Source organism: Myotis myotis, unplaced genomic scaffold (genome assembly GCF_014108235.1).
Source record: "Myotis myotis isolate mMyoMyo1 unplaced genomic scaffold, mMyoMyo1.p scaffold_m19_p_2, whole genome shotgun sequence".
NCBI lineage: Eukaryota > Metazoa > Chordata > Mammalia > Chiroptera > Vespertilionidae > Myotis > Myotis myotis.
Genome location: NW_023416324.1, coordinates 119,406,087 through 119,421,437, shown reverse-complemented (window position 1 = coordinate 119,421,437; position 15,351 = coordinate 119,406,087). Strand labels below are relative to the sequence as shown.

The window sequence follows — 15,351 nt, the reverse complement described above, 5'->3', positions numbered from 1 at the left end:
CGTAGGGAAATGGATTATGCAGCAGAAAGAACAACATCAGTAGAAAAAGTTGAGGAAGTGACCAATGGAACTGGAGTAGATGAGAAAACTCACAGGATATAAAAGTAACTTTCTAACAGTACGTCTTTAAGTAATATTCCTTCCTTCCTTTTAAAATAGGGAGACAGACAATTGCGTGAGACACCATTGCGTTGGAGACCAAGGCGTGGCAGGTGACTACTTTCTTAAACTTCATTTCGTTTTTACTAGCAAGAAGAGAGTCCTCTTTCTGTGCCTAGCACAGCCATGGCTTGTGGTCCCAAGAAGCACCTGAAGCTTGTAGCAGCTCCAAAGCATTGGATGCTGGATAAACTGACTGGGGTATTTGCTCCTCGTCCATCTACCAGTCCCCAAAAGCTTAGAGAATGTCTCCCTCTCATCATTTTCCTAAGAATCAGACTTAAGTATGCCCTAACAGGAGATGAAGTAAAGAAGATCTGCATGCAGCTGTTCATTAAGATTGACGGCAAGGTCCAAACCGATATAACCTACCCTGCTGGCTTTATGGATGTCATCAGCATTGATCAGACAGGAGAGAATTTCCATCTGGTCTATGACACCAAGGGTCGCTTTGCTGTTCATCGTATAACACCTGAGGAGGCCAAGTACAAGCTTTGCAAAGAGCAGAAGATCTTTGTGGGCACAAAGGGAACCCCTCATCTGGTGACCCATGATGCTGGTGCCATCTGCTACCCTGATCCCCTCATCAAGGTGAACGACACCATTCAGATTGATTTGGAATCTGGCAAAATTGCCGATTTCATCAAGTTTGACACAGGTAACCTGTGTATGATCACCGGAGGTGCCAACCTGGGAAGAATTGGTGTGATCACCAACAGAGAGAAACACCCTGGTTCTTTTGACATAGTTCGTGTCAAAGATACCAATGGCAATAGTTTTGCTACCCGGCTCACCAATATTTTTGTTATCGGCAAAGGCAACAAACCATGGATTTCCCTTCCCCATGGAAAAGGTATTCGCCTCACCATTGCTGAAGAGAGAGACAAAAGACTGGTGGCCAAACAGTTGGTGAAATGAGCTGACCTGACATGATTAGAAGAGTCTTTGTACTTAATTAAAGATAATGCAGCATGGGGGTGGGGGGGGGGATGGGGAAAATGGACACTCCCACTAAGATGCTAATAATTCCTAACCTAAATTTCATTCCCTTTTCCTGTGGGACTTAACAGCTAAATGAGTATGACAGTCCTTTACCCTAAAGTCATTCTCACTTCAACCTCCTCCTTTTTTTAGATACCCGAGTTAGTTCATTGTACTTTTCAGTTTGTAACCAGCTATCTGCTCCTGAAAAGCTCTTATTTCATTTATTTATTTATTCCCTTTTAGTCACATTTCTTACTTCCTATCTCATAGCTGCATGGGCAATTACTCTGATGTATTTTCAGCATATATTGAATTTGTAGGTTTCTAGCAAATTAAGTAGTTTTGTTTTGACTTTATGTAATTGTAATTAAAATGCAAATACAGATTTTAGTTAATGGTAATGTATTAATATTGGTTTATGAAATGTAACAAATACACCATACCACTGTAGGATGTCAGTAATTGGTGAAACTGATGCCAGGTACATAAAAGCTCTGTGCTATCTTAATTTTTCTGTAAATGTAAAATTACTTTAAAAAATAAAGCCTATTAAAAAAATAAAAATAAAATAAAATAGGGAAACAGAAATTCTGTATATAAGATGCAAATGAACTTCTATAAAGGGTATGTTTATTTAATTATCTGGAGGCCACTTGCTATCTACCTGACCAGCCTGTTTTGTCCCCAACTCCTAACCAAATGCAATCACAGAATTAATAATAATTAGGAACAAAGGGATGTGTTTTTTTTATTTTTTGTTTTAAAAATATGTTTTCATTTATTTCAGAGAGATAGAAGCAGCAATGACAAAAAGATCATCTATTGGCTGCCTCCTGCATGCCCCCTACTGGGGATCGAGCCCACAACCTAGGCATGTGTCCTGACCAGGAATTGAACCATGACCTGTGGGTTGATGCTCAACCACTGATCCACCCTAGCAAGGCCAAGTGATGTTCTCATGAAGACATTTGTTGGCATATTTATTGGATGGTTTGCTGTTCACTATTCCTAATTTTTGAATTGGTAAAATGTGAAATATTATTTCCAGAAACCATATCTTTTCATGATAGACCCTGTATTGAAATGGGAAACCTAATATTTATTTGTACATTGTTTTGCCCCTTTGTTCTCTCTCTCACTGAACACTTTATATACAGGTACTATGTTATAGGCATCAATTATATGCTGAGGATTCAAAGATACAATAAAAAGATGTATCTTTTTTTCAAGGAGTTCACAGTCAAATCAGGGAAACATATATGTCAACCAAAATGATGATTTTGAAAATACAAGTGAAAATATTTTTTTTAAGTTGTAGAACAACTGAGCTACCCAGTCAGTGCTGAACTATTAAATATTATTTAAATGCATTATGCTACACTTTATAGGTAAGAAGAATTTTATATATATACATATATATATGTATATATATATATATATATATATATATATATACACATATATATATTTATATGTATATATATACTAGAGGTCCAGTGCACAAAAATTTGTGCACTCGGGGGTAGGGGGTCCCTCAGCTCAGCCTATGCCCTCTTGCAGTCTGGGACCCCTCGGGGGAAGACCACTTGCTGGCTTAGGCCTGCTCCCAGGGGATTGGGCCTAAGATGGCAATCAGACATCCCTCTGGCAGCCTGGCAGCCCTCGGGGGATGTCCATTTGCCAATGGGGAGCAGACCTAAGCTGCAGTCAGACATCCTTAGCGCTGCTGAGGGGGCAGGAGAGGCTCCCACCACCACTGCTGTACTGGCAGCCATCAGCCTGGCTTGTGGCTGAGCAGAGCTCCGCCCTGTGAGAACGCCCTGACCACCAGAGGGCAGCTCCTGCATTGAGCGTCTGCCCCCTGGTGGTCAGTGTGTTTCATAGTGACCAGTCATTCCCAGTCTTTCTGCTGTTAGGGTCAGTTTGCATATTACCCTTTTACTATATAGGATAGAGGCCTGGAGCACAGGTGGGGGCAGGCTGGTTTGCCCTGAAGGATGATCCGGATCATGGTGGGGGTCCCACTTGGGTGCCTGGCCAGCCTGAGTGAGGGGCTGATGGCTGTTTGCAGCCGGTCACACCCCCTTCAGGGTAGGGGTCCCCACTGGGGTGCCTGGCTAGCCTGGGTGAGGGGCTGAGGGCCGTTTTCAGGCTGGCAGGCAACTGAAGCTCCCAGCCTCTTTTTTTTTTTTTTTCTGGTATTTATTTACCTTCTATAGCTGTCACTGGAGCTGAGAGCCAGCTCCAGCTCTGAGGCCGTTGCCAGCTGAAAGCAGGTATCTGGGTTTGTTTAGCTTCTATAATTGTAACATTGTTGCTTAGACTGGAGCTCAGAGCTGGGCCGCGGCAGGCGGGGAACCAAGCAAGCCTCATGTTCGCTTCAGTTGCATGGCTGCTGGCTGCCATCTTTGTTGGCAGTTAATTTGCATATCCTGCTGATTAGCCATTGGGAAGCGTAGTGGAGGTATGGTTAATTACCATGTTTGTCTATTATTAGATAGGATATATAATAGAATCTGTATAACAACATAAAAATTTTATTTGTTTAATATGACTTTTTATTTAATTCAAGCTAGCTTTGTCCAGTTTTATAGCACCATGACATACTGCAAGCTCATTTCCTTAGTTATTAAGCCCTTAGTATATAAAAAAATAAAATTGTGGAATATTTAAAATAAATTTAAACATATGGCATATTATATATCTTTCAAATATATTCTGAAATAAAAAAGTAAGACCAAATTGTTAATTTGGGGGCAGTGGGTGCTGATCCACCTTTATGAGCAACTAAATGAACTGTCTATGAGATAAATAATATAGTTGAGAATTCAAAGAGTAATGACTATTAGAATATCTGAAAAATTTTCCTGTAAAAATATAAAATTTTAAAAAGTATAATTGCAATGACAAAGAAATACTAGTGGAAAGTTTAGAAGCCAGATCTTATAGACAGGCCAAGGCCAATGAAAATGCTATCATCATTCTCCTCTTTAACTATTGAGCACTGCAGTTGAGACATGACATATTAGGCATGACTCACCAATTCTTAGCATTATTTGAACACTGCAGCTAGTTAAAATAATGCTAACTGTTAGATTGTATGTTAACCAGACTTTCATAGATGGTATACCAGCATTGCTGAACAGACAAACTGTGCTAAACATTTCACTTTTGTCTGTCTCTCTCAGACTTTGAGCTTCCCAACAGGTATTTTTGTATGTTATTCACCTCTGTGACTCTCAGCCCAAGAGATTGGCTGGCATATGTGTTTTGCAAAACTAAAGGTAGAGGAGAAGTGATATACAACCAAAATGATTTTTCTCTAGTACAGCCAGGGCATGACTATACGTATATTTAAAAATATTTCTTTTAGTTTTACATTTATTTTAATGGCTTTACTTTTCATCTTCAATGTGTTTTACATTTTAAATTATGTGTGTGAAATAAATTTTCTTTTTGCAGGTTAAGATCATATGAATAGATAGTATTTTATTATAGCTATTACTTTTATATCTGATTTAATTCAGTGCTATATGGAATTCAACACTTGAAAAGACTGGAAAATTGATCTACATACATTTTATATGAAACAAAATCTAGATATACTTTTCTAAATGGGGCATTAAAAGTTATACCATGATATTGTAATATTGGTACCTTATATTTCCAGCTACTGTGGGGTACTAATGAATCAGGAGAAAAATGTGATTGGATGTTTAAAACTTCTAGTAAAAGATCTTCTTTGATTCATATCATTGCAGAGAAAACCATTCCATAGTAGTATATGGCATTATATAGAAATTTAGCATAATTCAATTTACAAGGCATGGATATTTTATTAAGTAAAAACAAAATGGGATTTTGGCATTCTATAACCTCGCCTGCTTCTCACTATGATGCTGCTGAAGACTTTTGAGCCATTTCTTCATGACATAATTCAAATATTTCATACATACCACCATCAGAAACTCCTTGGAGTTCTTTCTGCTCTAGATTGTGCAGTGGTGTCCAGCAGACCTGCACCAGTCTTGGAAATGCCCTGGCAACGGGGTAGCCCCTAGCCATATGTGGCTACTGAGTGTTTGAAATATGGCTAGAGCAACTAAGGACTCTAATTTGTACCTTTATTTAATTTTAATTAGTTTAAGTTTTAATTTAAATAGTTACACATGGCTGGTGGCTAATATTGAACAGTGTAGCAGCATAGGTGAAAGTGCCTCTCATATTGTTGACCTTTGACCCCTGAATAAAATTAAGCCAAATTAAAATATCTATGTATAAAAATAAGAAAAAAAATACAGCCAAGCACAAAGCTCTCACCATTCATAAAACATGTATGATAAGAGAAAGCTCTTATTTTCTAATTTCCAAAATAGGCCTAGAAGAAGTAATTGAGTCTCTAAATTTCACTAGAGCATCTCTGAGCAACAGGCTACCCCTCAAACCTTTCATGATAGTTGTTGCATACACACTGCTTACTAAAGAGCAACAGAGTCTCAGAGGGAAGTGCCTGGGGGATGGGGAGAGATTAACCAAAGATCTTACATGCATATATGCATTACCTATGGACACAGACAATAGGGTTGTGAAGGCCTGGGGCAGGATTGGAACTGGAAGGAGGTAATGGGGGGGGGGGGGAGGGGGACATCTGTAATACTCTCAACATTAAAGATTAAAAAACCAATAAAATAATAATAATAAAATCAAATAAAACAAAATGCCTACTTAAAAAAAGAATAACAAAGTTGTACTGGGATGCAGGGAAGGGGCAGTCAATTAAGTTTATGTGCATCATACATTCTATAATCTAGAAAAAGTACAAATTACTGTTCAAGTTGTTCATAAACAGTCCAAACAGAGAATGTTAAATTCATCATTGAATACAATTTGTATATGGAAAAAATAGATTTTTCTTTGATGACAAAGAGAAGGACTCTCACTTGGTCCTGATTGTGTTTGCAATTATCTAATCCTAGATCTTGTTTCACTAACAACAACTATTTGTCTTATAGTGTGATTGTAACCAATAATGTAAAATCACAAAATTTCTTCCCACTGCCTACCAGAATGGCTCCTCATGAGTAGTCATGATGAGTTTTTGTCATCTTGTGGCAGCTGTACATCTAGGTTGTTAGGGACACTTTCTGCATGTAAGAAGAGCCACAGCTCCTATGTGAAGGTAGGGAGTCAGGCAGTAACACTTGACTGGGCACTAAGTAGCCAGAGCAAACCTACTTGCTGGGATAGGCATGACTTGACGAAGCACATGAGGCTACAGGAAATTTTCATAAGTTGTAAGGCAAGCATTCATAAGTTGTAAGGTAGACAAGAAATAACATAGAATGGTAGGCAGGAACTGATTTGTGGTGAAGGTTAATGTAAGATGGTGGAGGTGGCAGAGGTGATGGCATATGAGCGGGACCAGGTCTGCCCAAACATGCTGGCAACTATTTGGCATCAGGGAAATCTATCAGTAAGTAATAGATGACAGTGCAAGAGGAAGGTAGGACTGTTGTGCTAAAAGGACTGAAGAACTGAAGTGGTCACCTGGAGTTTAGTGGAACAAGGTTTTCGTACCTAAAACAAGAGGGCAGGATCAGCACAGAACTAACAGTCTAATTGCTGTGCTGCTAAAACTGGCTGTGCTCATTTAGTTACCACTTCTGTCTAAAATAAGGTTTGGTTCTCAAGCTGTGGCCTGGGGGAATTTGCAGATAATGATCATTTTGCTTCAGCTAAGGTAAGAAGAAGGCCTTAGAGCAGCGGTTCTCAACCTGTGGGTCTCAACCCCTTTGGGGGTCGAACGACCCTTTCACAGGGGTCGCCTAAGACATCGGAAAACACATATATAATTACATATTGTTTTTGTGATTAATCACTATGCTTTAATTATGTTCAATTTGTAACAATGAAAATACATCCTGCATATCAGATATTTACATTATGATTCTTAACAGTAGCAAAATTACAGTTATGAAGTAGCAACTAAAATAATTTTATAGTTGGGGGTCACCACAACATGAAGAACTGTATTAAAGGGTTGCGGCATTAGGAAGGTTGAGAACCACTGCCTTAGAGGCTGGGCAATAGGCAAGGTCTGGCATGCCCAGCTGAACCTGACTATTCTTTCCTCTAAATTCATATCAAGATCCTCACCTATGACGAACCTGTGGACTTTGCATTAATATTCTTTAAAACTTATTTACAAAGAAAGTAGGAAATACCTTTTGTTATTTTATGTACAATTTGAATTCAACTAACCAAAACTTACAGAAAGAGTACAAAGAATTCTTGTGCACCCAGCTTTTCCAAATATTAACATCTTATGTAAACATAGCACAATTATCCAAACCAGGAAATTAATATTGATAAAATACTGTTAACTAATCTACAGACCTTATCTGAATCTATTTTCTCAAAAAAATGTCCTATTGATGGTCCAAGATGATATGGAGGTCACATATTGCATTTAGATGTCACTTTAGTCTCCTCAGATTTGACACATTTCTTCATGATGAAAATTATGCTATAATTTTTTGGCGATAATACCTCAAGAAGTGATGTTTACTCTTCTCACTGTTTCATATCTTATGGTTCTTAATATCAGTAAGTCCAATTCCTATATATTAACCTTGATCACTTGGTTAAGGTGGCATCTACCAGGTTTTTCTGACGTAAAGTTATTTTCCCCGTTGTAATGAATAAGTATTATGTGATGAGATGCTTGGGCCAATGCAAATATTTGTTTCTCATTATGCTTTAACCCTCTAATTTTAGCATCTATTGATGATTCTAAATCACAAACTTGAAATCATCACTATTGATGATGTGTTTGCCAAATAGTGATTTTCTATTTACATCATTTTTGCTTCACTTGTTAATCAGAATTCTACTGTAAAGAAGCAAATCATCCATCCATTCATTTATTTATCTACCTATCATTTATCTACTTACCATCTATTTACTTCAACTGAATTCAAGGATATTTACATTAATCTAAGTGTTATTTTATTTATATTTATTTATATTTATCTATATTATTCTAAGTGTTACAGTCTATTGCAATTAATATTTATTTTCAATATTTATCCTGCTCAATTTGATCCGCATTTGGTTATTAGAAATTGATTTACTCTCATTTCCATTTTTTGATATACTCTCATAGTTTTCTGACTTTTCTATTTTCTAATAATACAAGATTTCAAAAAACAAACTTAAAATGTACTTTTTCAATTTTTATAATAAAATCATTGAACATTACAAATATAATGTACATGAGCTGTATCTACATGAATAAAAAATATCAGGCTAAAGAAAAAAATATTCTTAATTATTAATTTTTGCATTAATGTAATTTACTAGTTAAAATTAATAATTGAAAATAAAATTTCATTGTATCAGGAAATATATTTAATAGGTTTTATGCTCACTTTGTCATTCTCAAATCATTATACCTTAAAAATACTTTAAAATAAAAAACCAGTACATGTGATGATGAAATAATATTTATACAAAGAGGGTGCTCAACATGGCCTGCAAATTTATGTCAAAAGTAGTCTATAGAGATGCTGCTGCCTACCAGCTAGCCTAACTAGATATACATCATTTGTTTACTGACTCTATATATATACCATTTTTCAATGAGTTATTGATGAGCTTATAACTCAGGAGTGGTAGAGCAAAACAAAGTTAGAAAATCATGATGAAAGGTCATCAATAACTTTGTGAATATATTCACAGCCTGCCAATTGAATATATTGTTTATGCAACACTGGTTTCAATACATACTGTGTCATTATATGGGGATAGGTGGAGATTTATTTCACTAGCTTTGGAGGACTGTGTTTCAAACAATTTTTCTGACCTCCAAGATGACTGGCAATTCTACTTCAAAACATAACTACCAACTTCACATAGAATAAGTCAATATCCCAGTTATTAATCCCTTTTCTCTGTTATACCATTGTTTATAATGGTATCTTGATCTTTACAATGTTTTTGTTAGGTTGTGTGTGTACATGTGTAAGAGTACAGGTGTGTCTTGTGTGTGTGTGTGTGTGTGTGTGTGTGTGTGTGTGTGTGTCTAGGAGTTGTAAACCAATATAGTGTTATCAGCTTCTATTTTCACAGCAAAGACTATTTTGGTTGCAACTACTACTTTTTATTATTTTACAAAAAAGGACATTTTAATATTAAAATGTAGAAAAAAATTATCTCAGAATCCTAAATTCTCCTTTTAATTCAATACTTTTTAGGTTTGTGACAACCCCACTTTATTACTCTTATTTTCCATTTCACCAAGGACTGCTGAACAAGAGACATAAATGAAATATTTCTGATAGCAATCACAACACTGGAAAATAAGCAATATATAATAGCAATGGTATGCTATTGCTAAACTATTAACCCTTCAGAGAATAGCTGGAGAGCTCATTTTGCAGGAAGCATACCTCTTCACATACTTCTACTTTTCTTGTGGATGCACTTATTTTTTAAATTTTATTTTTCCATTACAGCCTGCATTCCACATTATTTTGCATTAGTTTCAGGTGTACTGCATGGTGGTTATGTTTTTGGAGGGGAGTGTGCCTTGTCTCCCCCAGTTGCTTGTGAGGGTGAGCTTCTTGGGGTACTGCTGGAATAAGCACTTCCGGAAGCCCTCATGGGAGGATGGGATAGAGTAGAAAGCTTTATTTCTGTGGAATTGTACCTCTGGGTTTCTAAAATCCCATTTCCCTTAGTCCAGTCATAGAAGAATTATAACTGGGGTTTCAGTAGAGTTAAAAGCAGAGCCAGAGTCCAGAGTTTCCATTCTATATTTGCATTGCACAATATAGCATCAGGCTAGCTGCAGTCCATTAGCCCATTGTGTGGTGTCCCCATGGCTGTGGGTCATATGGACAAATGCAAAGAAGCCAAGATGGGCCAGAAACACACCAGCAACAAGAGTCCCAAGAGCATCCAATGGAATGAACTCCTTTGTTTAGGGGATTGTGTATTCCCAAATGTTTGTGAGTTTGCAGTGGCCATGCCCATTCTGGCCATGCATCTCTGTCCCCAGGTGTAATTGATTGACAAGTACCTTCTCTAGTCAGCCCAATTTTACTGGGAATGCATCCGTTTCCTCTTTGTTGGATCCCTGGAGAGTATGAAACTGCAGTTTCTTGGTGAAGTTGCCCAAATGATATGCTTATAATGTCTGACTTCCCCATTGTTCCTTTCCTATTTTTAATAACTAGTTGATTACAATGGTATCATTAGACAATTATATACTTTACAAAGTGTTCCCCCTGATATTTCAAGTACTTACTGGCACCATACATAGTTATTATAATACTAGAGGCAGGGTGCACAAAAATTTGTGCACTCAGGGTGGGGTGCAGGGTCTCTCAGCCTGGCCTGTGCCCTCTCACAGTCTGGGGACCCCTTGGGGGATGTCCACCTGTGGGCTTAGGCCTGCTCCCCAGGGGATTGGGCCTAAGCTGGCAGTCAGACATCCCCCTGGCAGCCCGGAAGCCCTTGGGGGATGTCCACTTGCCAGCGGGGAGCCTGCCTAAGATGCAGTCGGACATCCTTAGCACTGCTGAGGATGCGGGAGAGGCTCCCGCCACCACCGCTGTGCTGGCAGCCATCAGCCTGGCTTGTGGCTGAGCAGAGTTCCCCCTATTGAAGTGCACTGATCACCAGGGGCAGCTCCTGCAATGAGTGTCTGCCCCCTGGTGGTCAGTGTGTGTCATAGTGTCTTGTCATTCCCAGTCGTTCTGCTGTTAGGGTCAGTTTGCATATTACCCTTTTATTATATAGGACTACAGGCCCGGTCCACAAATTTGTGCGTGGGTGGAGTCCCTCAGCCTGGCAGGTGATCAGGGTCAATTGGGGGTGGGGGGCGGCGGCCTGCTGGGAGGAGGGACCATGGGAGGTTGGCCCCAGCAGCAAGCTAACCAACAGCCGATTCCCCAAGGAATCAGGCTCCCTCCTCCCTCCTGTCTGGGTCCAGCATGCAGATGAATCAGATTTGGAGCTGTCAGGGCCCCAGCAGTAAGATCTGGGTCAGTACGCATCATGGCTACCGTCTAGTCATCCAGTCATTCTGGTTGGTCTGGTCATTTGGTCGTAAGGGTCACTTAGGCTTTTATATATATATAGACTAGAGGCCTGGTGCATGAAAATTCATGCACTCGGGGGAAGAGGGGATCTCAGCCAAGCCTGCATGCTCTCACAATCCGGGACCCCTCGGGTAGGGTCCAGTTCCATAGCAGCATGGCTCTGGTTCTTTGGGCCTGTGGGCCTGGGGGGAGGGACCAAGATGCCAGTCCAATTGCAGCATGCTGCTGGGGCCCTGACAGCCCCAAATCTGGTTCATCAGCATGCTGGACCCAGACAGGAGGGAGGAGGGAGCCTGATTCCTCGGGGAATTGGCTGTTGGTTAGATTGAGCTGCAGGCTGGGGGTAGGGACCAAAAGGCCAGTCTGATGGCAAAATGGCTCCATTTCCACAGCTTCCTCCTACTTCCATGTTGCAGGCAGCCAGGACCCAGGACCGACTCCCATGGCCAGGACCCAGGACTGACTCCCGCTGCGCTGCTGGGACCCAGGACCGACTTCCGCCACTGGCCGCCAGGACCCAGGACTGACTCCTGCTGCACCAGCTGGGACCCTAACCTGCTGTTCGGTCATCCGTGGGATGTTTCAGTCGTGACAAACCCTCGCTCTTTGTATATATTAGGATAGTTTGCTGTGCTCCCTATGCTGTACTTTACAACCCTATGACTATTTTGCAACTACAGGCAGTCCTTGGGTACATCAGACTCGATATACATTGTTTCATGGTTACATTGCCACCTCCCATTTACAGTATTTATATAAAAAAAAAAGTTCCATCATTTCGATGTATGTATATATGTGCTTTATGTTTTTTATTATTTATTTACCACAAGTAAAGGTCAGGAATTGCTATCTTTCTTGTAAATTTTATTTATTATTATTATTTTTTTTAATATATATTTTATTGATTTTTTACAGAGAGGAAGGGAGAGAGATGGAGAGCTAGAAACATCGATGGGAAAGAAACATCCATCAGCCGCCTCCTGCACATCTCCCACTGGGGATGTGCCCTCAACCCAGGTACATGCCCTTGACCGGAATCGAACCTGGGACCTTTCATTCTGCAGGCCGACGCTCTACCCACTGAGCCAAACCGGTTTCGGCGTAAATTTTATTTTTACTGTTTCACTTCATTACTGCTGTGTATGTGCTCCATGTGAGTGACGTAGGTGCTTATGTAGGTGGGTTCTGACTTACGGCGAAAATCATAGGAACAGATCTCCGACATAACGCGAGGACCTACTGTACAAATTAGTACCTCTTAATCCCTTCACATTTTTTTTTCAACCACAGTTTCATTCAAATCATTTTGCACCAGTTTCAGATGTGTAGCAAAGGGGCTGGAAAACCATGCACTCTACAGAGTGGTCCCCCGCTGCCCCAAGCACCCACCTGGTCCATATTCAATTGCCTTGATATTATTGACTCTGTTATTCATGCTGCAATCCACATCTCTGTGGTATTTTGCAACTACTAATTTGTACTTCTTAATCGCTTCATATTTTATAACCAGTCTTCTGACTCCCTCCCTCTGACAGCTGTCAGTCTGTTCTCTGAATCTATGATTCTGTTTTTGTTTTGCTTGTTTATTTTGTTTATTAAATTCCACCTCTCTCTCTCTCTCTCTCTCTCTCTCTCTCTCTCTCTCTCTCTCTCTATATATATATATATATATATATAAAGGCAGCTACCGTAATGGCCATAACGACCTAACAACCGGTCGCTATGATGCCCACTGTACCCAGCAAACTGACGCGATCAGGGGGTGGGACTGGCAGCCAAACTTGCAGCCCCTCCCCCCTGCCAGCCTGCCCCTGATTGGACTCTCACACCCTGATCAAGAGCAGGGCCTGCTGGCCAAACGCCCCCTCCCTTCCTGCTGGCTGCCCCACTGCTGATCACACCTCCCACCCCAATAGGGGGCAGGGCTGGCCAGCCAACATCCTGCAGGCCCTCCTCCCAACTTACCATGCCCCCGATGGGCTCCCATCACCCTGATCGGCCCGCAGCCCCTCCCCCCAGCCAGCCCCACCCCTGATGGACTTCCACCTCCCTGATAGGCCCACAACCTCTCCCCCAGCAGCCCCACCCCTGATAGCTCTCCCCCACCCCAATCAGGGGCAGGGCCAGCCGGCCAACCACCCATGGCCCCTCCCCCAGGCTGCTGGCCCCCAATCGGCACTCCCCACCCACCCCATTTGGGGGTGAGGCTGGCCAGCCCACTGCCCACAACCCCTCCCCATGGCCAGCCCCACCCTCAATTGAACCACCAATCCCAATTGGGAGCAGGGCCCTCTGGCCAGTCACCTGCAGTCCCTTCCCCAAGCCAGCCCAGCCCTGATCTGGGGCCCTGATTGGCCTGATCTGGGCAGGCCGGCCAACCAACCTCCCACCATCTCTTCCTCCATCTGCCCTGATTGGGGCTGGGCCGGCTGGACCCCATCTGTGCATGATTTCGTGCACTGGTCCTCTAGTACATTATAAGTGAAATCACACAGTATTTGTCTTTCTCTGATTGTCTTATTTCACTTAGCGTAATACCCTCTGGGTCCACCCATGTAGTCCCCAAAGGTAAGATTTCTTTCTTTTTAATGGCTGCATAGTATTCCATTGTGTAACTGTGCCACAGCTTTTTATTTTATTTATTTATATATATATTTAAATTTACTTGTCTACTTATAGGCACTTGATTGCTTGCAAATCTTGGCCCTTCACCTTTTTTTTTTTTTACTTTAAATATATATTTTTTATTTTTAAATTACAGTTGACATTCAATATTATATTAGTTTCAGATATACAGCAATTGGATATTATATAACTTACTAAGTGATCACCCCAATAAATCTAGTACTCATCTGACATCATACATAATTATTACAATATTATTGACTATATTTCCTATGCTGTATTTGACATTCCTATGACTATTCTGTAACTATCAATTTGTACTTCTTAATCCCTTCACATTTTTCACTCATTCCCCTCCAATCTGACACCATCAAAATGTTTTCTGTATTTATGAGTCTATTTGTGCTCTGGTTGTTTGTTTATTTTATTGTTTAACTTTTACATATAAGTGAAATTATATGACATTTGTCTTCCTCTGTCTGACTTATTTCAGTCAGCACCATACCCTCTAGGTCCATTCATATTGCTGCAGAAGGCAATATTTCATTCTTTATTATGGCTGAGTCATATTCCATCATATATATGCACCACTTCTTTTTCATCCATTCATCTATCCATAGACACTTAGGTAACTTCCATATCTTGGCTATCCTATCTAATAATACACAAACATGGTAATTAACCGTATCTCCGACACGCTTCCCACTGACTAATCAGGGTGATATGCAAATTAACTGCCAACCAAGATGGCGACCGGCAGCCAGGCAGCTGAAGCGAACAAGAGGCTTGCTTGCTCCAGTGATGGGGGAAGCCAAGGTTCCCCGCCTGCCGCTGCCGGCCTCTGAGCTGCACTCTAAGAAACATTGTTGCAATTATAGAAGCTAAACAAACCCCAGAAACCTGCTTTTAGCCAGCCAAGATCTCAGAGCTGGAGTTGCAACAGTGTTTCAATTATAGAAGACAAACAAACCCAGATACCTGCTTTCAGCAGCCGAGGTCTCAGAGCTGGAGCTGAGCCTCAGAGCTAAAGCTGGCTCTCAGTTCCAGTCATAGCCATAGAAGGTAAATAAATCCCAGAATAAAAAAAAAAAGTAAAAAAGGAGAGGTTGGGAGCTTCAGTCACCCACCAGCCTGAAAACGGCCCTCAGACCCTCACCCAGACTGGCCAGGCACCCCAGTGGGGACCCCCACCCTGAAGGGGGTGTGACCAGCTGCAAACAGCCATCATCCCCTCATCCAGGCTGGCCAGGCACCCAAGTGGGACCCCCACCCTGATCCAGGACACCCTTCAGGACAAACCAGCCGGCCCCCACCCATGCACCAGGCCTCTATCCTATATAGTAAAAGGGTAATATGCAAACTGACCCTAACAGCAGAACGACTGGCAATGACTGGTCACTATGATACACACTGACCACCAGGGGGCAGACACTCAATGCAGGAGCTGCCCTCTGGTGGTCAGGGCGCTCTCACATGG

General features: G+C 41.1%; 1 protein-coding gene across 1 annotated transcript; it reads left to right on the top strand.

The window, feature by feature from the left end:
• The first annotated feature begins 219 nt into the window (after window positions 1-219).
• LOC118676605 (40S ribosomal protein S4, X isoform-like) lies at window positions 220-1,077 on the top strand. Its single transcript, XM_036350767.1, has one exon. The coding sequence runs from the start codon at window positions 286-288 to the stop codon at window positions 1,075-1,077; it is 792 nt and encodes a 263-aa protein (XP_036206660.1). The 5' UTR covers window positions 220-285.
• The last annotated feature ends 14,274 nt before the right edge of the window (window positions 1,078-15,351 follow it).

Bases quoted from the DNA above. Each gene is read 5' to 3' on its own strand.
- LOC118676605 (XM_036350767.1), top strand. From the start codon at position 286: ATGGCTTGTGGTCCCAAGAAGCACCTGAAGCTTGTAGCAGCTCCAAAG.